We start from the raw sequence: 24,040 nt of genomic DNA, 5'->3' as shown, positions 1-24,040 counted from the left end.
TTATGGAATGGTGGTCAGGTTCCCATTGACATTAAGGTGTCCACTTCAGAAAAATTCTAAGATCTTGTCCAAGTCTTCCTGCGGAAACCCTATCCAAAATATTAGTACCAAATCATGGGCTTCCCACAATGCTAGAACCATGTGCTAGAAATGAGCTCCAAGTTATAACCGAAGAAGCAGAATATCCCAAGATCCTGGGGAACTAGCGAGTTTCCAAAGACAATCAAAAAGAAGCTTCCACCTTTTCTCTAAAACAGTATACCCCTGCAAGTACAGTATACCCCTGCAAGTTTGCGATTCAGAGTTTGGGCCTCAGTTGTTCGTGGTTTTTCACTGTTCAAAAGTTAGCACCAAAATCCCTGACTAGAGGCAACATTGCTGAGATTTTTGTTTTTTTACAGCAACCGGCAGCCTCTTTAACCAGGTGGTCGCTAGGACCGCAAAGACTTCTCTTCATGGACAGGATGGCCTCTTCAACAGCGCTTCACGCATCTGGTGCCAGGAAATCACCAACTATGAACACCAACTATGAACACCAACTATGAACCAGCTTTTTTTTTTTTGCCACATCCAATATTTGCGGTTTTTTTAAATTCACAGATACTCTAAGAACATAACCCCCGCAAATTTCGGGGGTTGACTGTATCACAAACTGTGTGCCTCCAGAGATTTCAGATGTACCGCGGTACACTGGGGAAGAGGAGAGGTGCAGGCACTGGATGACTTTCTATAGGACGTGCCTCTCGCGAAGAGAGGCACGTCCTGTAAGCAATCACCTGACGCCGGCACCTCTTCTCTCTACTGGCCTTCTCTCCAGCGCAGGTCCTTCTCTCGGCTCAAGGCCCATTTGAAGGGCCTTTGCGCATGTGCTGACACTTGTGTGCAGATGTCACACATGTGTGTGACATCATCATGCTTACACCAGCGCACTTCCGGGTGTCTCGAACTGGGGACACTAGGTTTAGTGTGCCCCAGCTCAAAAAACTTTATGAGACACTGCTCTAAAGAAACAGCAAGCTGTTTTCTTAACAACAGAAAAGAAGTATGATCTGTGTATTGTAACAAATCCAAAAAGAGCAGAGAAGGCCAGGTCTGTATATTGTAAGGCATTCTGTCAGGTGCTTGACAGTTACACAGTACATAACAGTTCTCTTTTTTACTTATTTTTTATTGAAATTTGATGCAATTAAAAACATCCAATTTATATGTACATAATAGTTCTCAGCTAACAATCTTTATAAATAAAAACTCATTTTGGAAAAATAAATTACCTCTACACACACTGCTCTAAATTTCTGAATTATCTCTCTCCCCTTACACAGCCTCCCCTCCTTTTCAATATTTCACCCAGCTGTTTCAATTCCTTTATTTCTTCATTGTATCATGGGGAGAAATTTTATTCCAAATCTTTAGAGCAGTGGTTCTTAAATCTGTCCTGACCCCCAACCAGTCAGGTTTTCAAGATATCTCTAATGAATATGCATGAGTGAAATTTGCATGCTTACTACCTACTTTATAGGCAAATCTCACTCATGCATATTCATTAGAGCTATCTTGAAAACCTGACTGGCTGGGGATTCCCCCAGGACAGGTTTAGGAACCACTGCTTTAGACTTTTAGTTGGAGCTAGTTCAAATCGGCAGTACTGGTTGGGTCAAGCTTCCATTTCCTGTATCTTATTTAGAAATCTCACAGAATCCATGTGAGCATTCAGACATACTGAATTAATCCGATACAATGACACATTTCTCTTGGGTGGGAAGGGGGGTAATGAACCTCACTCCTAAATATAGGTATGTGAAATATGATCTCCATCTTTCAAATATACTGCTAACATTCGCCATGGTTCTATGTACCCAAGTACCTGAACAAATTCATGTAAACAAATTCATGTAAGCCACTCAAGCCGCAAAACTAGATAACCAAATCTCCAACCTACTGTTAACCACCCCAGACTACAAGTTTTTCAGAAAAGAAATAAAAACTATACTCTTCAAGAAATTCCTGAAATAGTCCTAACTTCACTTACTCTTTATAACTCTAGAAATGACAATTGTTCTTCCATTGTAACCCCCATTTATATATCTTTTGTAATCCGCCTGGAACCGCAAGGTAATGGCGGAATAGAAATCTCTAATGTAATGTAATGTTACCGTTCTGAGCTTCCCTTGGAGAACGGTATAGAAAATGTAATAAATAAATATGGATACAATATAACCTTGATCAATAATCTACCAACTGCAAAGGCCGTACTGTCAGAAATGGGCAAAAAGCCATATCCTGCGAACATCAAATAAATTAGTATATTATAGCTGTGCAAAAAGCTGACACATACAACTAAACATTAATGCTACCTTTTTAAGGACTTTACAAGCCTTCCAAAAAGTAATTTCAAAATAAGATTTACAAAAGGAATGTCCAAGAGTTTAAAGCACAAAAAACAAAAACTGCATACCTAAATCAGGCTGTTTTTGGAAGAAAGTGGGAGATCAGATCATTCTATACAGGTATATCAGATAATGGTTATCAGGAGCCTTTTGACACTAAAAACTGTGGTAAAACAAAAGGTTCACCTGTTAATATGAGAGGTAAAAAGATTTAAAATTATTGTGGGATGCAAACTCTTTACATTAGTGCTGCCCATTTTGGGGAGAAATTTTTCAATTTGATTTGTTCCATTAAATTGATTTTTCAATTCAATTCACTCTCTCGCCCAATTGGACATTTTTTTCAAATGGCCTGGCGGGTTTATTTTGTAGCATCTTCACCCACCCCACCCCCATGCAGGTACTGTGGTATAAACAAAACCAAAAAAAAAGACTTTTCCTCTCTCTGTTAGGTCCTAGCTCACACTTGCCATCTAACACCAGCTTTGGCAGGATACACATTTCAAATCTGACATGTTGAATCACAAAATGGAAAATAAAATTATTTTTTCAACCTTTTGTTGTCTGGTCATTTTATTATTCAAATCATCTTGGTCCTAGGCTCTGGTTTCTTTTTGTCTCCTGTTAACTTGCTCACCAGGGTCTCCTGCCCATTTGACGTTTTCTTATTTTTCCGTGCTCACCATTCATCTTCCATCTCTGTACCTTCCCTTCCACTGACATATCCAACATTTCTGTATTCATGAGTTTACTACTCGCGACTTCGATTATTTGCAGGTTTTGTCTTGATGGCTTTTCCACACCCCAGTCCCACACCCACAGCAATAAACGTACTTTTCCCTGGCCTGGCTGTCGGACGGCACACTGTTACTCTTGCCTTTGGCATACATGTTTGCAGAAAGCTCCAATTGTCAAACACCTGTCATGCGAATACAGCCTCCCTGGGAACAACCCTGTCACCTCTTCTGATTGGCCAGGTTTCTCCTGGAACAGGGCTGAGGCGCGCGCAACAAACAGCGAAGCTTCCTACCTGAGCAGAGGAGCAAGCTGCAAGACTTGCTCTGCTCCCTGATGTTCTCTGAGCACAGCACAGAATATAATGTCTCCCACAGTCCTTTTGCAGAAATAGATTTAAAAGAGTCTGGGCAAGTACACAGAAAAAGTTATTTGCGATTTTTCCGTATTCGCGGGTTGGCTCTGCCCCTAGCCCCCGCGAATACAGAGGGAGAAGTGTACTATGTCTACCATCTCTCTCTCTCTGACTTGTGCCTTGGGTCAAACATCTCTATTCCCTTCCATTATCATGTGTTCATTGTGTAAAATGATTTCACACAGTTCAGTGCATCAGGGTGAGAAAATTTGCAACCAGCTCCCCAATACCCAGAGGGTTATTACACAAAAGCTCCACAGCCTGCACTCAAATCTCTGAAAAATCAGCAGGTGAGCAAACTCCCAGGGGAATGGACCCCTAACCCTCGATGGGCCACAAAGCAGGCTGGCTCCACAGGTACTCCAAGAGGCTGGCATACGAGCAGCAGCCCATCCTCATGGGTCTGCATCCTTTCCCTTGCAGAGTAACCCAAGAAGGGGATCTCCAAGCACTGAAGCCACGCAAGGGGGAAAAAAAAAAAAACAATGGTCCAAAATACCCGAAAATAATAAAAATAAAGCAGAGCAATCAGAACACACCTCAGTTCACTTGCAGAAGTAAAAACTGAAGAGGGAGCTATTCTCCACTGGTGAAATGGAAGAGTTGAGAGATTTGAGTGACACCCTTCTGCAAAGTTCATGACTATGGGAGGACAACAGCTTCAGTACAGAATCCTATATCTTTGCAATAGAATGGTTTCAATATCATTCAGGTGAAATGGATATGCCAGACCTGACTGTCGCACATTCTGAATATTTTTTAAATACCTTAAAACAGTGATATCATCTGTGAAATATACTTGAAAGCAGAAATTAATAGGCAGTGGCACCGAGGCAAAAAAAAACAAAAAACCCCAATAGTGAAACTATTTATTTATTCATTCAGTCATTCAATACCGTTCTCCCAAGGGAACCTAGAACGGTTTAAATTAATTTATTCAGGTACTCAAGAATTTTTCCCTGTCTGTCCCAATAGGCTCACAATCTAATGTACCTGGGGCAATGGGGGGGAATTAAGTGACTTGCCTAGGGTCACAAGGAGCAGCGTGGGTTTGAACCCACAACCCCAGGGTGCTGAGGCTGTAGCTTTAACCACTGTGCCAAACACGCACAACAAATCTTCAAAACTTCAACTAAGGATTTCTGAAAAATCTATTGATTGAATCACTCAAACTTTAAAACAGAAAAGAATTTGTTCAACAGAATAATCAACTGATGAGGTAAAGGTTTTAATTGATAAATGTTCTTCTAGTTATCAAGCTAAATCCATCCATGTCTTTTTATAGGAAAAAAATACTAAAAAATCCAGACAGCTGGAGAAGTAAAAATGTGGTGCTTGAATTGAATGCATTTTATTAAGTGTGATTAATCAATGGAATCCGACAATCAGTTTCCCACAAATTTATAGCTGACAAAAGTACAGATATGTCTTTTCCCAAAGTGCTGATTTTGTACTTTAAATTTAGGAAATGTGATGATCCTACACATGCTACTATTTTGCAGGAATTAAATTAGTAGCTTGTGACAGTGGTGCACTAGTTCTAAAAAATAGTTTCATTGTGAAAATGATTCTGATATGAAGAGAATGGTGATGTTTACATCAAGTGGTGCATCAGTGGTTCTTGAAAGACAACTGTATGGAAGCAATTTTGTATCAATCCCTTCCTCAAGGTGTGGCACGCCGAGTATTTAGGTACTGATGATGTCTGGAAACAGATTCCACTTATAAGGGATTTAATCATTTCTATATCCCATCTACACAAATTTTTGCAGATCTAGTGCGAGAAAGGTGAAGTAGAATAAAATAGCTAAGACGGCAGAATGTGAAGCTATTTAAACCTCAAAATGAAATCGGGCAGTTATCTAGGCATTTTCCTGTTAGTCCTTTAAATCAAGGACTATGACATACTGATGGAATATTGCAGATAAGTTGATGAAGACAATGACCCAGTGTATAAATACTGCCTTGAAAAATTACATAAAGCACTGGTTATCCTTAATGATGTTTTAAGTAATTTAGCAAACAAATAACTTGTGGAGAGTCGATATGTCTACTCTAGGGCCTGAACCTCTGAAAACATATGGACCCAACACGGTCCGTGCTTCAACACTATAGTCTTCTTCAGCGGTCCCTATTTGGTTCTAAATGCAGGCATGTGGATTAAATAATGAACGTAAAACCTCTGCGCTATGGAGATACACTTTCGCTATTGAGTGTATCTCCACAGCGCAGAGGTTTTACATTCATTATTTAATCCACATGCCTGCATTTAGGACCAAATAGGGACCCCTGAAGACGACTATGGTGTCGAAACATGGACCGTGTTGGATCCAAATGTTCTCATAGCTTCAAGCCCTAGACATTTTTATGTGGATTATTTGTTTTAATAAAGCCTTCACCTTGGACGACTCTCCACAATTTCTTTGTTTTCTGGATGTTACTCTTTATGGAGGGACCAGGGTCAATTTTCTTGTTGTTTTAAGTAATTTAGCAAAACTCTTCAAAGTTCCTTGACAACAGTAGAATCTATTTTGGTTTGTAAAAGTAAAAATTAGGAAACTAAAGTCACAGTATTTTGGAGAGAAGGTTCATTTCAATGAAACTGTACTAGAATTACCAGTGCACCTGTTACCATTGCTTAATAAACTGAAGAATGGAAGCTGACATGCAATACTTGCAGACCATGAATTGCAAGAATAGTCTGTGGTGGATAAATGTCTACTTCACTACTTCATCCAATACAGATAACTTTACCTTTGGACATCAAAGTACAGTATCAGCTAGCCAAAGATGAAATCTTTAGGAAAGAAGCTCTGGCCTTAATTCTCTTAACAGTGCCCTTTGGGTTTTTTTTAGGCACCCACGCTCAATGAAAAATGCCATTTAAATGCCGTTTTAAAATGGATTTTCAAGGCGCCAGTAACCTGAATTGCGCCCAATGGCACTGTATGCATGGCTAACACTGGGAGTAGTGTTAGATTCCGTAAAGCGCTTATGGAGGCACACTTCACATCAAAGGTAGGTGCCGAAAATGTAAACCTAGAAAACCCTGGCCTATATTTCCAGCACCTACCTTTGCAGAAGGCGAGATTCTCTAACCAGCGCTGTCATGTAACTGACATCCAGTTGGCGGCTGCTTTTAAGGTGGCTGCCCACAACGGCGCTGGTTAGAGACTCTGAGTTTCTGTCAATAGTATTCAGAATTTAAGTGAGTTATATCTCAGAAAATGAAAAGTGGACTAGTAAAAATGTTTGAGGACATACTAAACTTCATCTAACAGCAGGAATAGTTTACTAAGCTGCATCCTGTATACTACAGGATGTTTGTAAAATTGTCAAGCTTCAGATTTTGCCTGCAAGAAAATGAGTTTGAGGAATGTCACCGGAATAAAGATGAGAAATCAGCTAGAAGTTGAACACCTTGTCAATGTTTAGTAATCTTTGGGAAGCCAGTGCAAAAAGGGAAACAATTTTCATTCTAATTTATGGGCTAGCATACCCCAGGGTTCTGCCTTAGGACCTCTTCTTTTCTCTCGCTCCACTTCCTCCCTCAGTGCCCTAATCTCCTTCCATGGCTTCCAGTATCACCTATATGCTGATGACTCCCAGATCTACCTCTCTATACCTGAAATTTCACCTAAAGTCCAAGAAAAAGTAACAGCCTGTTTGGCTGACATTGCTGCCTGATGTCCTGTCATCATCTGAAACAAAACATGTCCAAGACTAAGCTGTTCCTCTTTCCTACTAAACCCTCTGCTCCTTTCCCTCCATTCTGCATCTCTGTAAATAATACTGTCATCAATCCAGTCTCCTCTTGGAGTTGTCTTCGATTTCGACCTATCATTTTCTATGTAAGGCCTGTTGCTTCTATCTCTATTTCTACAACATCACCAAAATTTACCCTTTTACCCTCTGAGCACACTACCCAGACCCTTGTCCACACTCTCATAACCTCACGCTTAGATTATTGCAATTTATTTCTAATTAGTCTCCTGCTGTGCTGCCTCTCCCCCCCTACAATCTGTGCAAAACTGCTGCATGACTATCTTCTACCAACCTCGCTACACTCATGTTACCCCTTACCTTAAATCACTTCTCTGGCTCCCTATCCACCTTCGCATACAGTTCAAACTCCTATTGCTAACCTACAAGTGTGTTCATTAGGCAAGTCACTTAATCTTCCAGTGCCCACCACTTTGAATGCCAAAGCCACAAACAGGCGTTACATAAGTCCCCGTTCTCTTCATTCTGCTGCCCCTCAATATTTCTCCTCTCTTCTCTCTCCTTTTACACCTCCCAGAGAACTCCAATCCTCAGATCAGCTGCTCTTAACTGTACCCTTCTCTTCCACTGTCAATTCCAGACTTTGTTTCTTTCATCCAACTGTCCCATATGCCTGAGTTTGTCCAGCATGCCCCTTCCCTTCTTTAAAAGCAAACTAAAAACTCACCTTTTTGATATAGCCTTCAATCCATAACCATACTCCTCACTGCCCTAGCCAGCAAATTACCTAAAAAGTTCTTAAATAAATGTTTTTAATAATCTCCTAAATGTTATGTAGTTACCTTCAGTTCTTATAATAAAGGAACTTTTATTCCAAAATGAAGGAACCTGATAAAAAAAAGATCTAGTCCAATGACTAAACCGTTTTATCTATTTAGGATTTGGAAAATTAATATTAAACAAATTTTGAGACTGATGACATGTTTTCTCTGATTGTAAAGAGATTAACGGCTCCTTTTACAAAGGTGCGCTAGCGTTTTTAATGCACGCACCAGATTAGCACACGCTACCCAAAAAACTATCGCCAGCTCAAGAGGAGACGGTAGCGGCTAGCGCGCGGCATTTTAGTGCGCGCTATTCTGAGCGATAAGGTCCTAGCGCACCTTTGTAAAAGGAGCCCTAAATCCAGTAAATACAAAGGAGACAATCCAAATAGAATTTTTAAAAAACATTTTACTGGTTTTAAAGTGAATTTGGACAGTAACAGGAAGCCAATGTAATAATTTCATATAAGGGGTAATCCTGTCAAATTTAGATAAAGAAAATATCAACCTTATTTCGACATTCTGAATAGTCTGAAGTCTTTTAAAGAGATATTTAGGACAACCTAATCTATAATAATAAAACGCTAAGCGCGCATGCGCACTCATAAGCCGTGTTCCCTGATCCCTGATCTGTCGGGATGTGGCTGGCAGAGTGCGCATGCGCGTCAAGACAAGCATCGAGCTTACCACCATCTCTCTCTCCCAGCGGGCTACCAGGCATCTCTCTCTCCCAGCGGGCTACCAGGCCCGGGCTGCTCAGTCCACGCGTCCGGCTTACTCTCTCACCAAAGCCCCCCACGGTGGTGGCTCCTCCCACATCCGGCTACCCTTCCGTTCAAAGCCGCCGCGGCAAGCACCCCCCCCCCCCCCAAGAGCCGCACCAGCGTCGGAAATTCCTCTGACATCACAACGTCAGAGACAAGGCTTCCGATACCGGTGCACCTCTGGAGAGAAGCCGCCGCCACAGCGCCGAACAGCAAGGCAACATTTTTATGGGAGCCAGCCCTCAGAGAAGCCCAAGAGGAGCTGCCACTGCGAAAAGCTCCAGTAAGTGGGGATCGGGTGAGGAGCCGCCGCTGCTTGCCACTTTCAAATTTGGCAAAGGAGCTGGCCAGAAAATAAAATAAATGCTGCTGCCCTGGAGACTTCAAAGATAAGGGAAGGGTTCAGCTGTCACCCTCAACTGCATTGAGTGGGACCAGAGTTAAAAAATAAATAAAGTCAAGGTGAATAGGGCAAAGGCCGGGGTTGGATTTAATCCTGGTAGGCTGGGGAGGTATTCCACTATGACCATTCAGTCTCTCAATCAATTCAGTTCCAAGAATTTCTCTCCCACATCAGGCTTTATAAAACCAGCCCAACTTTACTAATAAAGCAGCACCATCTACTCACACAGGATCACACAGTAGGGAAGTTTATTATTCTGATGTCTACGGGGTCCACCCCCTCCTGCACCCTGGTATTCCTTCCTTCTCTTCCTATCTATCTTCTGCAGCTAAACCCATGGTTAAACTATTGATAATAGGAAGTGATGAGAGAGTTTCCCTCAGTGATTCTTATTCACTCGTTGGTAATCGCGAAATTGGACTACTGCAATGCACTCTTTAAAGAGATAGCATTAAATGAGATCAAACGTCTCCAAATTATTCAAAACGTCTCTATTAAACTTATAACTAATTCTAGAAAGTTTGATTATGTTACTCCTCTTTTAATAAAAGCACATTGGCTCCCAGTTACTCATCGAATAACTTATAAACTCTGTCTACTCACCTTCAAGGCTTTACTCAATAAAACTCCAGCTTTTATCTATAAATTATTAATCCCATACAATCCGACTAGAATATTAAGGTCCAATGAGCAAAATTTACTAACCATTCCTTCACTCAAGATCATTAATACAAGACGGCAATTCATTTTTTCAGTAACTGCGCCACAGATTTGAAACGTCCTCCCAATCTATCTACGAAATGAGCATGATCTGGGAAAATTTAAAAGTAATTTAAAAACATTTCTTTTTAAAGATGCATTTGGCATTTGATTTATTAATTTTTAAACTGTTGTTTTAAATCTTAAATTTTACTGTTACATACCTTCCCAATGTTTTTTCCCTTTGTTTGTTCTACTTTTCTATCATGAATTGTATTTTACTTCCCCTTTTTACCTTTTGTTACGAATATGTTGAACTATTTCTAATATTATGTTATTATTCAAGTTTGATTTGTATTATATGTTTAATCTTTTTTAAGGTTTGTATTGTATTGTTTCCCTCTGAATGTATTTTAAATTGTACATCGCTTTGAATTATGATTAAGCGATTAATCAAAAATCATTAAACTTGAAACTTGAAACTTGATTAAGGGAATAACAGAGCAGGCCAGACCGCGGGAAGAGAAGGAGGGGTGGGGGGAAATGCTGCTGCTGCTGCACAGGGGGCAGGGAAAGAGACAGAAACACAGACAAAGAAAGGGGGCCAGGGAGAGAGAAAGAAAGAAAGACAGACATATATTCTAGCACCTGTTAATGTAACGAGCTAAAAGACTAGTTACAGTATATTACAGTAATCAATCTGGGACAGAATAACAGCTTGCACCACAAGAGTAAATTTAGATTCCTCAAAATACGGATATTTAATATTTATGGATAACCCTCAATCTTCTTAACATAACATGATCTTTTCTACCCCTCCCACCCCCCTCTTTTACAAAACCATAGCACAGTTTTTAGCGCTGCCGCAGCGGTAACAACTCCAACACTCAGAAATTCTATAAGTGTTGGAGCCGTTACCGCCGTACCCGGCACTAAACACCACACTACGGTTTTGTAAAAGGGGGGAGGGAGGTTAGTGACTAATTTATCTTGATGTTCCATGAAAAGATTCTCCAACTACACTCCCAAGACTATTGCCTGCATATCAAAATTATAATTTCTATGATCAGAATTTGATAGCAGATTGATTATTCCTAACATTCTCTTGTGGTTCCAACCAAAAAAATTTGTTCTTTTCTGTATTGATCCTTTATTTATGTTGAACTACTCAAGCCTCAACACTATCAAGAGCTGACTTTAAAATACCCAAATCTTTGAAATCATTGTTCACCAAGGGCACAAGTAGGCTGATGTCATCTGTATATATATCTTTCTTTTACTAAGCCACGGTAGAGGTTTCTATTGCTTCCCGGAGTGCTAAATGCTCCGACACTGCTCCAATGTTCAAAGAATTGTATGGGCGTCAGCACCCCGGGCCACTGTAGAAACCTCTACTGCAAATTAGTAAAAGAGGGCCCATATTACTCGTGCAACACTCTCCCCAATGATTGCATCGTTACATTAAATAACAAAGGTGACCTTTGAGGTATACCACAATTCCAGCTTTTAGAGAATAAGCCTTTCATTTTAACTTTATAGGAATGGTGTGTCAAAAAACATCAAAACAATTCAGGACATGGCCCCCAATTCCCCTTCCATCAAAAATTTGTTTACGCAACTGATGATCCACAAGTTCAAAAGCGCTTGACAGGTCAAACAGAATTAAAACAGCACTTTGGCATTAACTAAGTACATTTTCTTGTACCTAGAGGGAAGTCCAAAGTAGAGTTTCTGTGCTAAAACCAGACCGAAAGTCAGATTGCATCAGGTGAAACAAATCAATCAACAAAATCAGCCATTTTTGTGGTATCCTATACTTCAGCTGCAGATCCAGTTTCTTCGGCTGAGCAGAACGAACAGAAGCGCAATTTGGTGCTGCTGCTCAGCACTGAACAGCTTCCTTATTTGCTCCGCGGGAGCCAGTAAGAAAGCCACTCAGTGCTGAGCAGCAGTGCCAAAATCATGCTCCTGCTCGTTCTGCTCAGCGGCCGAAGAAATTCAATCTGTGGCAGCCAGTTAGCGGCAGGGCAGGAGTTCGGAAAGCTTACTCCTGCCCACTGCACCTCCACCAGGGATCAGCAGAGGTATGAGAATAGGGCAGGGAGGGGGGCAGAGCCTGGCGGCAATGGCCTGCAAAATTCTGGGAGGGGGCGTTGGCTCGAATATATACCAGGACCCCCATTTTTGGGCCAATTTTTTGGCCCAAAAATCCCAGTTTATATTCGAGTATATACGGTAATCTCATTATTGCTCACTCAGAGATTCTTTTACTAAACTGTGGTAACATTTGCTTACCACGAACTATGAGGTATGCTAAGACATCCCATGGTAAGTTTAAAATGTGCATGCGCGGTGGATCTAAGATGGCCACGGTGCAGACGCTCTGAGAGCGACGCTTCTGACCGCTCCACTCGTTTCTCTTTTTCTTGCTAATCAGCTCGCTGTTTACTCACTTCGGATGCCGAAGAGAAGGAGCAGGAGCGCAGCTGGCGCCTCGCAGCACTCCGAGGTGCCCTCCTTCGGCAGAATCGACGAGATGTTGTGACGGTTGCAGGAGGCAGTCCCTCCTGAGTCGGGAGCAAGCCCCTTGAGAGCACCGGAAGGGGGCGAGACCAGGGTTGTCTCTCCAGGGCTAGAGACTACCTTAAGCCCCGACTCGAGAGCTCCACCTCCGTGTCCCCGGTCAGCCAGTTCTCCAGGGGTGGAGGAAACCCCGGAGATGGGGGAAGTACTTCCCCATGAGGCAGCAGGGTCATCATGGGAGACTGAGGAGGCAGTACTCTCTGACCAGGGAGTAGCTGCAGAAGAAGCCGGGGTAGGACAAGCAACCGGAGGTGAAGGATTCCAGCCAGAACCTAACCAGGGGAACTTTTCTTCTTCTGACGGTGAGCATTTTTACACCCAGCAAAGTTTTCCAATTTTGGAAAAACCAGCGCAAGTGACTTTAGATTCACTATGGGATTTGATTGCAAATTTCACTAGGACTATTAGTCCCAATTTCCAATACATTGAGGGGAAATTGATCCAACACTCCAGAGAGCTGAAAGATTTGTCTGCGGATGTGACTGTTTCAAAGGCTACGATTCAAAAGCTTGATCAAGAAATTTCTATGACCAAACAAGTATAGGAGTCCCTAATTAAAGGCAATATTAACTTAAGGAAGAAATTGGAGACACTTGAAAATAACTCCCGGAATAATAATTTGAGATTAATTAATTTCCCTAGATTGACTTCGGTTACTCCTAGGGAAATGCTTAGGAGATACTTGATGGAAACTTTGCAAGTTTCAGAAGAAACCTTACCACCATTTGTTCAAGTGTATTACTTGCCAAATAAAGAAGGGGCCAAAGAAACAGTTGTACCTTCTACAATGATTTTGACCGTAGCTCTCACCATAGATAAAACATGGTTATTGAGACTTTTCTTTAAAAATAGACAGAAAGAGTTCCTTGGTTGCAAAATACAAATGTTTCCTGACCTCTCCAGAGAAACTCAAAAGCGATGTAGAGAATTTTTGTTGTTGAAATCTGGAGTCACTTCACTGGGAGCAACGTTTTACTTGAGACATCCTTGCAAGTGTATTATTTGCTACCGTTCACTCAAATATGTTTTCTTTGAACCACAACAGTTAACAGCTTTTCTGGCTATGTCTCGACTGGATAAAGAGAAATCAACAGCTCCATAATCATATATCTGCCCATTTCTCAGTTTTGTCTGTATTTTATCTTCTAATAATAATTTCTTTTGCTCGCTTTAATGTAATCTTGGATCCACATTTTGAGGACTTGAGTTGAGTTGGTTGGAAGAATTTTCCTGTATTTAGTTTTTTATTTGGATTGAATATGATTTATATTGGATATAGGTCATATCTTTACTAACTTACTTTCTGTACAAGTGATTACTTGGTACGTCATTTGAAAAATTAATAAAATAATTAAGAAGAGAAAATGTGCATGCGCTATCCGCATGCTAAGAAATATTTTTTTTATTTTTTGGCCAAGGGAGTGTCTGGAGGCAGAGACTGAGAGTTCCTGTGCTAATCAGCACTTTAGCATTGCCACACCCCAAGTAGCACACAAGCCCTTACTTACCACCTACAAAATAAGTGGCAAAAAGGGCTCATGTACTAATTTTTGTTAATGGCAACATTACTACATAACCATTGTGAAAATGGAAAAAAAAATAATCAACCATTTTCTGTCTGCAGTAGAAATGACCTTATTGCAACAAAAGAGACCCGTGTAAAGGGCACATTAAGGCCACTGTGTACTGCAGCTTTGTAAAAGGACCCCTTAGGAGGGCGGCAATCATTTACTAACAAACAGTGTGAACTAATGCATTACCTTGAAGCCCACTACATAAATTGAGTCCTGTGGCAAATAATGAGTTAACATCATTAGTATGTGCCATTAGTCAAAGACCTCCAAATTCATCTTTGTATTTTAACAGAAACCCAACACCACAACTATCATTATCAGATGGAAAATATAAGCAAAATGCGAAAAATTTAAAAGAGTACAAACTCCTCAGTACAGAAACAAACAAAATAAAGTCAAAAACCATTAATATTTTACAAAAGCATATTCAAAATACAGCAGCCAAGCTGATCTTTGCAAAACGTAAATCTAACCACGTCTCCCCACTCCTGGCCAATCTTCACTGGCTCCCAGTGATTTCCAGAATCCAATTCAAATGCTCTTGCCTGGCTTTTAAGATTATTCACGGCATCCTTCCTTCTCTAATCCCACTTTCCTTCAACTCCTCGTGCCCTGACTCCACCAGGACCGCCCATAAATTAAAACTATCCTTCCCCTCCCTATATGGTATTCTCCACCCAGGTAAACTGGGAAAATCACTTCTATTCAAAATCACAGGTCTCTGGAATGACCTTACCATCCCGCTGCGGAACCTGAGCTCCCTCTATTTATTCCGCAAGCAACTAAAAACCTGGCTTTTCTCTAACATATAATTTCTTTTTTCCCTTACTTTTCCACTCAACTTATAAACTTATGTAAACCTTTTCCTACCCTTTCTCATTTTTAAGTTCTTGTAAACCGTGCCGAGCTCTACTTCCGTGGGGATGATGCGGTATATAAACTTAAGGTTTAGTTTAGTTTAGTTTAAATATACCAGATCACCTTAAAAATATATATTTTTGCAACAAAAATCTCTTTTCATTATATTTAAAAGATCAAAAATATATAAGCTACAAAAAATTGCTATACAAAAGAACTAAGGTAATACGGGTTAACGTGGTACCACTGTTTTGTAAATCCAGCCCTTAAATCTCAGCTTTCCAGCTACCACTGAAAGGTATAAAGTAAATACAAATAAATATGAAAGAAAGAAGAGAAAAGGAGAGCAAAAAAAAATCCTTTAGAGAATGGAAAAAGGATCCAAATTAAGAAAATAAGAAGAGACATAAGCAATGGCAAGTTAATGCAAAGCATTGATAAAGAAAGCCAAGAAATATGAAGAGAAACTTACAACAGAAGCAAACACTCATAGTAACAATTTTTTTAGGTACTTCAGAAGCAGAAAACCTGTGAGGAAATCCATGGTACCGCTGGATGATCAAGGAGCAAAAGAGGCGCTCAGGGAGGATAGGGCAATAGCGGAGAAACTAATTAATTTTTTGCTTTGGTTTTTACGGAAGAAGATTAAGAGATTTACCTGAACTGCTAATGGTTTTCAAGAGTGATGATGCGGAGGAACTGAAAGAAATCTCAGTGAATCTGGAAGATGTACTAAACCAAACTGATAAGTTAAAATATGATAAATCACCTAGACCAGATGGTATACATCCCAGGGTACTGAAAGAACTCAAAATGAAATTGCTTACCTGCCGTTAGTGATCGATAACCTGTTCCTAAAATTGTCTGTAGTAACTGAAGAATGGAGAGTAGCCAATGTTACACTAATTTTTTAAAAGGGTTCCAGGGGAGATCCCGGAAATTATAGACTGGTAAGCCTGACTTCAGTGCCAGGCAAAATAGTGGAAACAATTATAACATGTAGACAAACATAATTTAATGAGACAGAGTCAGCAGGGGTTCAGTCAAGGGACATCTTGCCTCACCAATTTGCTTGACTTCTTTGAAAATGTGAATAAACATGTGGATAAAGGTAAGCCAGTTGATGTAGATTTTCAGAAATCTTATAAGAAAGTTCCTCATGAGAGGCTCCTGAGAAAATTAAAGAGTCATGTTGTGAATTAGGAATTGGTTATCAGATAGAAAACAAAAGGTATGGTTAAATGGCCAATTTTATCAATGGAGGAGGATATATAATGGTGTGCTGCAGGGATCAGTACTGGGACTGGTGCTATTTAACATAGTTATAAATGATCTGGAAATTTGAATGACGAGTGAGGCGATTAAATTAGGATATAACATTAAACTGTTCAAAGTTGTTAAAATGCATGCAGATTGTGAAAAATTGCAGGCAGACATTAGGAAATTGGAAGACTGGGCATTCAAATGGCAGATGAAATTTAATATGGACAAATGCAAAGTGATGCACATTATGAAGAATAACCCAAAGCATAGTTACCAGATGCTAGTGTCCATCTTGGGGGTCAGCACCCAAGAAAAAGATCTGGGTGTCATTACAGACAATACGCTGAAACCTTCCGCCCAATGTGCAACAATGGCCAAAAAAGCAAATGGGATGCTAGGAATAATTTAAAAAGGGATTGTTAACAAGACTAAGAATGTTATAATGCCTCTGTATCACTCCATGATGCTACCTCACTGAGTAATGCATTCAATTCTGGTCAAAAATATATATAGCTGAACTAGAAAAGATTAAAAAAAGAGCAACCAAGATGATAAAGGGGATGGAGCTTCTCTCATAGGAGAAAATACTAAAGAGGTTAGGGCTCTTCAGTTTGGAAAAGAGACAGCTAAGGGGAGATATGATTGGAGTCTACAAAATCCTAAGTGGTGTAGAATGGGTACAAATGTATCAATTTATTTACTCTATTAAAAATTACAAAGACTAGGCCACTCGAAGTTACAGGGAAATATTTTTAAAAACAATAGGGGAAATATTTTTTTCACTCAGAGAATAGTTAAGCTTTGGAACATGCTGCCAGAGATTGTGGTAAGAGCGGTTAACAGAGCTAGTTTTAAGAAAGGTTTGGACAATTTCCTGGAGGAAAAGCCCATATACTGTGGTCCAGTGGTCTCAAACTCAAACCCTTTGCGGGGCCACATTTTGGATTTGTAGGTACTTGGAGGGCCGCAGAAAAAATAGTTAATGTCTTTAAAGAAATGACAATTTTGCATGAGGTAAAACTCTTTATAGTTTATAAAACTTTCCTTTAACAGTTAAAAGGAAAGATATATAAACTATAAAGAGTTTTACCTCATGCAAAATTGTCATTTCTTTAATAAGACTAACTATTTTTTCTGCAGCCCTCACATTTAAAGTTTAATATCTTTTCTTTCTCAAAACTGGCACATTTCAATCACTATATTGAAAATAAAATCATTTTCCCTACCTTTGTTGTCTGGTGACTTTATTTTTCTATGCTTTCAACTATGTTTCCAGGGCCTTCTTGTCCTTTGACTGTTTTTCTTTCCGTCTTCACTTTCTGCCTTGCATCCATCTTTGGCATTAGCTTAATGTTCAATTTTTCTACTTTCTTTTCAAAATCTACATTTCCATGTCTTCTCTTCCTATCTCTCTCTTCTTCCATCCTATTTCCATGGTCTGGCATCTCTTTCCTTCCTTTCTCTCCCTCCCTCCTTCCTTACTTTCCCCTGGTTTGGCATCTGTCTCCTTCCCTTCCCCCATGCCCTGGCATCTCTCCCTCCCCCTCTATGGTCTATCTCCTTTCCTTCCCTCCCTCCCAAGAACTTGGCTTCTTCTCTTGTTCCTCTCCTCTCCCTTCTCCTTCCTTCCCTCTCTTTCCCCAATTGGGTGCAGCAGTAACAGAAGCAGCATTTCCCTTCCCCCTTTCCTGTTCAGGAGAGGCATTTCTCTTCCCCTTTCCCTCCCTCTCCCTGTACAGCAGCAGCAGCATTTCCCTAGGGTCCCCCTTTCCTATGTAGCAGAAGCATTTCTCTTTCCCCTTCCCTTTCGTTTTCTTCCTTGTGGACCAGCAGCGTGTCTGGCCGGCTCGTTCTGTTCAAAGCCGCGGGTGGCGGCTCCTTGCGAGATCCGCGCCTGCGTCTGAAGCCTCTCTGATGTTGTGACGTCAGAGAGGCTTCCGATGCAGGAGTGGATAGCGCGAGGAGCTGCCAACCCGCGGCTTTGAACGGAACGAGCCGGCCAGACACGCTGCTGCTCCAAAAGGAAGGGGAAGAGAAATGCTGTTGATCGCATCCAGACCCCGGGCCGCAAATAAAACCTGGAGAGCCACATGCGGCCCGTGGGCCGCTTGTTTGAGACCGCTGTTGTAGTCTATTATTGAAACAGACATGGGGGAAGCCATTGCTTGCCCTGTATCGGTAATATGGAATGTTGCTACTATTTGGGTTTTTGCCAGGTACTAGTGACCTGGATTGGCCACCATGAAGATGGGCTACTGGGCTAGATAGACATTTGGTCCGACCCAGTAAGGCTATTCTTATGTTCTTAAAGTATGAAAACATGCTTCATTTTAGCATCAGCTATTTTAACTTTGTAGATCAGAAACAGAAAGATATTCAGCCAGTGGTGCTCAGCATTTTGCTGACCGCCATTGGCATTATCCTTGGAAATTCAATGCTATGTCATGTCTGGGCTTCAGCATTAAGGGCTCCTTTTATTAAACTACTAAACTGCGTTTTTAGCGTGCGCAGAATCTTAGTGCGCGCTAAATCTGCGCTACGCAGCTAGAACTAACGCCAGCTCAATATGCTGGCGTTAGCATCTAGCACGTGCTAAAATCACTATCGCAGTTTAGTAAAAGGAGCCCTAAATTTCCAGGCATACACAAGTGGCATAAACATAGCTGGTTAAGTGTGTTATTCAGCACTTCCATGGCTATTGTGATCCACATAACGATACAGTTATCCTAACTTCTTAAGTGCTGAATATCAGCACTTAACTGACTAAGTGCCAACTCCATCCCAAGTATGCCCTCAAAATAGCCAACTCTAGTTTATTCACTAACCAGGCATTTTCCGCAGAATTATCCAGTTAAATGCTGTTGAATATGCCGTTAGCCCCACACAAACAATTCAAATGTCAGAGGTCGCTTCTGGCTATTTAAATTGCTTTGAACATCTATCCCATAATATTTAGCATGGAGTGTCAGAGTAATTTTTATAAGTGGGAGTGAAGAAAAATGACCCCTGTATGCAATAACATTAGTCCTCTATGTCAAGTGAGTGTTTGTGTTGCAACCTATGGATTTGATTCAATCTCTATGGATTATTTTTTTATTGTTTAGAAACAAAAACACTAACAGCCTAGTTTTAAAATATATTGTTTATTCACCATAGGTCATATTTATGCAGTTGGACCTTTTTATCAGTAATATTAATGTTAACAGCCTTTTAACATGCTTTCCCAAATAGAGTGCCAAGTCTGTGGCAGAGGCAATGGAAAGTAAGTGATTTACAGAAAGTTATGATATATCAGAAGGATTTTAATCCTGTTTTTTTATTATTATTATTAAAACACAACTTCACTAACTACTAGGCCACTCACTCCATATGATTGCGTTGACAGTGAAACAGCAGTAACTCTTGCTTAAAACAGAATTCAGTAGCAAATTATATTCAAAAATATATTTGAAAAACCTTTTTAGATAGCATTGCAGGTCTTAAATGTTTCCAGTTAGTAGCCATGCATCACCTAGGTATGTCATCATCAAAGAGGAAGGTCAGAAACCCAAGTAGGTTACATATACAAGAAGAAACAAAAATGGCCAGGATAACGTGGAAAAAGAATATTCATAGGAGAAAAAAAAAATCTAAACTTCTTCCAGAACCGAGTTTAAAAAGTGACAACTTTTTTTTCTACTAGGTTTCTAGAAGACTATACCACTTCAAACGTCATTATTTGTAACCAAAAAAACAACAAAATCTGAACACAAACCGCAAAGCTATAAAAGGTACAGCATATGCATTCTCCCATGGAACAGTCAAAAACTTTTATAATAGAAAAAAAAAAAAAAAAATTGAACACCACCCTTAAAATTAAGCAATACGGTTGTGATATTTAGCATGGAAATAAACTTGTGAAAAACTGACAACAAAACCAAAAACCCACAAATTCGGTAATCACTGCCTAAAGAACTTGGATAATATATTAAAATGCAACCCTTAAGATCAAACTAGATAAATCCTAATTCCGAAATAAAGAAATAACTCGGACCCCCTGGGCAGGGTCTCTCCCAGAACAAGGTGAAGTTAGAAAAAAAAGTCGGCGACCCAGCCTGACAGGAGGCGCTCACCCCCCCCCTCCCCTCCCCTCCCTCCGGACCCCTTTTCCTGCAATGTACACACCCCGGGCAAACCGGGGAAAGTGATGCAAGATAAGGAGTTAAAGTGACGGAACGAAATGTAGGCCAGGCGCCGGTCAGGAGCCGAGAGAGAAAGCGCCAGGAGTGACCAGCGACGCTCCCGATGACCGCAGGGGGGGGGTTCAACGAGAGGCGAAGGGCTGCAAAGACCGCTCAGGCGCCTTCCTGGTGCCGGCAAACAGGGAGGACGGGCGGCAATGACTCAGGCGCCCAGGCTGTGACAGCCAGACTAGGCCGCGGTCAGTCCGCAGGGAGGAGAGCGCCGGCCGGAACGGATTAAAAAAAAAGACTAGACCTCCCCGTCCCGCAACTCCCATGACACGGCAAACTCCGGTCCGGCCCGCCAACACCCCGACACTGACCCTCCCTCCTGGGATCCGGCTACACATATCCAGGGTGGAGGGGGGGGTAAAGAGTGGGCCGCACAGGCAGTAAGACTGGAGAACAACCATGGCTCCCCCATGGCCATGCAGGACAAGAGCGCCCGGGGAAACAGGGGAAAGATGTGTCGGGGGGGTGGGGGAGGGAGGGCCTGAAGTTCCTGCGGCGACAGCAGCTTCGCTCACCTTCATGTCGGGACATCCTAATCGGTCAGGCCTTGGCCCTGGCGGCGGCTCCTCCTCCTCCTCCTCAGGCGGACACAGCCCGAAAGCTCCGTGAAGGCCGCTGTTCCCCAGTCCCAGAGACAGGGGGGGGCGGCGGCTGCAGCAGCGGGAAGCGGCTCGGGCTCAACGCCGGCCTCCGTGCTCATCCAGAAGGCGGTGGCTGTGGCGGCGGCGGCCCCTCCTCTTCTTCTTTTTCTCTCTCTCTCTCTCTCGTGACACCGAGGGAAGGCGAGGCAAGCGGAGGCCTCAAGACGCTGTCGGGGCCGAGCCCGCGCCTCTCCGCTTTCAATCCCCTGCCTCCAGACCTCCGTCAGGCCCCGGCGGCGCCGCTGCTGCTCCGTGTGCTTCACCAGCAGGGCCCTGCCCCCTGCCGTCCCCCCGCCTCCCTCCGCCGTGTCAGAGGCGCGCACGCAGCGCCCCGAGCCGCCGCCGCCGCTCCCAGCAGCCGCCGCGCAGGAAGAGGAAGCGCAGTGAGCCCTGCCCGCCCCACACGCACGGCAACCGAGTAGAGCCGCTCCCACAGCCCACATAGTACGCGGCTAGACGGCCGCCCTCGAAAGCGACCCTGACCACTTGTACATCCCCCTGAATTATTTTTTTTATTAACTTTATGTAAAGCATAATAAGTTTGCGTGCAGATTACATATGTGGTATATATTGTCTTCATTCCTATTCATAGAACAAGAGGGGCTGTCTCTCTTTTGAAAGATTTGGCTCTTTCTTCCAAATTCAGAACGCTGTACGTGATAACACTGAGCAGCCATCTCTTTAACTTTGAAATGGATCTTTTTTTTACACACAACTTAAAAATATTTATAGTACCAGCGAACGTATAAACTTTAAGCTGTATAAAGCAATGGATAGGTGACACGGGAGGTGAGCTTCACTTTTCCAGGCCACCGCCACGTGTCTTTAGGCGTGAGGGCAGCTCTGCCAAACCCAGTTCTGCTTAGTAATGGTGCGAAACGGGAAGACTCACAGTCAGCAATATGTTAATTGTGCTTACGTTTTATGATAAAACACCATTTCTGTTAATACAAAATAATGACATAAATGCAAAGCCCCCTACTTTTCCCTATGATGGAACTGTCCAACTGTCGTTCACCGCACACTGACTTGGTACTTGCTTCCTAGTTACGTGCGTGCAAACCAGTAGAGGAATCTGATTGGACAAAGCATCCTCCCTCCCAGTTGTATAAGTTAGCAGGTGTTGCAACAATGTTTGCTACTTTGAGGGTTCTGGATCGCATTAAAAAAAGCCAAACTAACAAGCAGGCATATAGCCTATATTATGTACTATTAAATAAATTACCTATATATTTTTTATTGCTCTGTTTTTGTACATAAAATGTTGCCCCATGGTTTAGGCCAACTGCCATTCAAGTAGATAAGGAATCTTGAGAATGGTGGGAGGGCATGACTTAGGTATTCTACATGGCCAGCAGAATATAAGTCCTCAAAACATAGGTGACATCACTGGAGGAGTCTGACACAGGAAAGCTTCTTCAATTTTGATTCATAGAGCTTTTGAAAAGCCTACTATACATGCACATGCCTTCCCACCTGCTGCTGTCCAGTGGGAACTTCTTCAATCTATATTAAACCTCAAAGTAGAATTCCTTGGGAAGGAAAATGGTATGTGAGGACTTGTATCCTGCTGTACATGGAGAATATCACCTACAGGTAAGTCACTTGGATAGCAAGTCCTCATAATATGGGACTCCTAGCTGCCTTCAACAGAAAATAAACATGAAAGATGCTGCAACTGGTAGACACCAAGATATTTTGGTGGCATCAAGCCTTTTTAGAAATGTTTAATTAATTTGATTGATTGAAAGACAGCCTGGAAATGAAAGGGCCTAATGGGGATGGACTGACCAAATCTTCTAGCAGCAGACAGAAAGGGCAAAGGATTGACCCCCAAAGTGTATCATAAAAGCAGATCCACTACAAAGGATCATCCAGATTGATATTATACAAACTTTCTAAATTATAAATACCTATATAACCACATTATGAAAATACTTCATCAGGAGTGTAACTAGCACCGCTCAGAAGGGCACTCAATATAACATTTTCCAATCAGTGAACTGTACTGCAAAAATGAAAAACAATTCCACCTGGGATCTGTCTGGCAGCAGTTGATGCTGATTTTTGCAGTACAATTCATTGAATAGCAAGTTACATATTTGTAGTATCCTGAGTGGTGCTACTTACAACCATGGTGAAGAATTTTCAAAATATGACTATGTTGGATGTTTGAATTTATATTGCTGCCTCTCAAAAAAGATATTGTGGAACTGAAAAGAGCACAGAGAAAGGTGACTAAAATGATTAAAGGGATGGAACCATTCTCTTATGAGGAAAAACTAAAGAGGTTAGGACTCTTCAGCTTGGAGAAGAGACAGCTGAGAGGAGATATGAAAGAGGTCTATAAAATCCTGAATGGAGTGGAACAAGTAAACAGAAATAAATTGTTTACTGTTTCAAAAGTACAATAAATAGTTAAGCTCTGGATTAGAACTTGTTCTGGAGAAACTGGTAAAAGCAGTTGTAACTAGGTTTAGAAAAGGTTTGGACAAATTCATAGCACTTTCGCCTTTGTAGACATGGACTGACACATCCTTAGGAAGGAACTTTGAATAAGAACACAGAGCTGCTATTATTGTAAAACTTTGTATAAAGCATATAAATCACTAAAGCCTAAAGCTCAATTCATACATGCTGATATACATTTGGAATCCTCCTCCAGATCATACACACTGGCTCCCCAATCTCTACTCCCATGGTCAGGTTTCTCTCTCCCCCTTTCCTTCTCCCCAAGCAAACTTTGCTACTGTGGATGGCAGTGCCAAAACACAATGCCTCCGGCTGGTGCAGCTTCCTTCTGTGACAGTCATCTCTGACACAATGGACAGGATGCGGAAGAGGGAAGATCTTGCACCAGCTGAAGCAACATGCTTTAGCACTGCTGCCTAAAAAACAAGATACAATGAGAAAATGTTGGAAGAGGGGAGGGAGTGAGA

At 41.6% G+C, this 24,040-nt stretch overlaps 1 protein-coding gene across 2 annotated transcripts in view; it reads right to left on the bottom strand.

The window, feature by feature from the left end:
* KCMF1 (potassium channel modulatory factor 1) overlaps positions 1-21,477 on the bottom strand; it is a 182,484-nt gene extending 161,007 nt beyond the window's left edge. The window contains exon 1 of one of the 2 annotated variants that reach the window (XM_033915495.1): positions 20,976-21,477. In XM_033915495.1, coding sequence (XP_033771386.1) covers positions 20,976-20,991 — 16 coding nt within the window. In that variant the 5' untranslated portion in view covers positions 20,992-21,477. The remainder of the gene's footprint in view (positions 1-20,975) is intronic. The other variant, XM_033915503.1, reaches the window with a different exon arrangement.
* Between the last annotated feature and the right edge of the window lie 2,563 nt (positions 21,478-24,040).

This window comes from Geotrypetes seraphini, chromosome 1, assembly GCF_902459505.1.
Source record: "Geotrypetes seraphini chromosome 1, aGeoSer1.1, whole genome shotgun sequence".
NCBI lineage: Eukaryota > Metazoa > Chordata > Amphibia > Gymnophiona > Dermophiidae > Geotrypetes > Geotrypetes seraphini.
The sequence above is the reverse complement of the archived record's forward strand: the minus strand, read 5'-3'. Positions and strand labels throughout refer to the sequence as shown.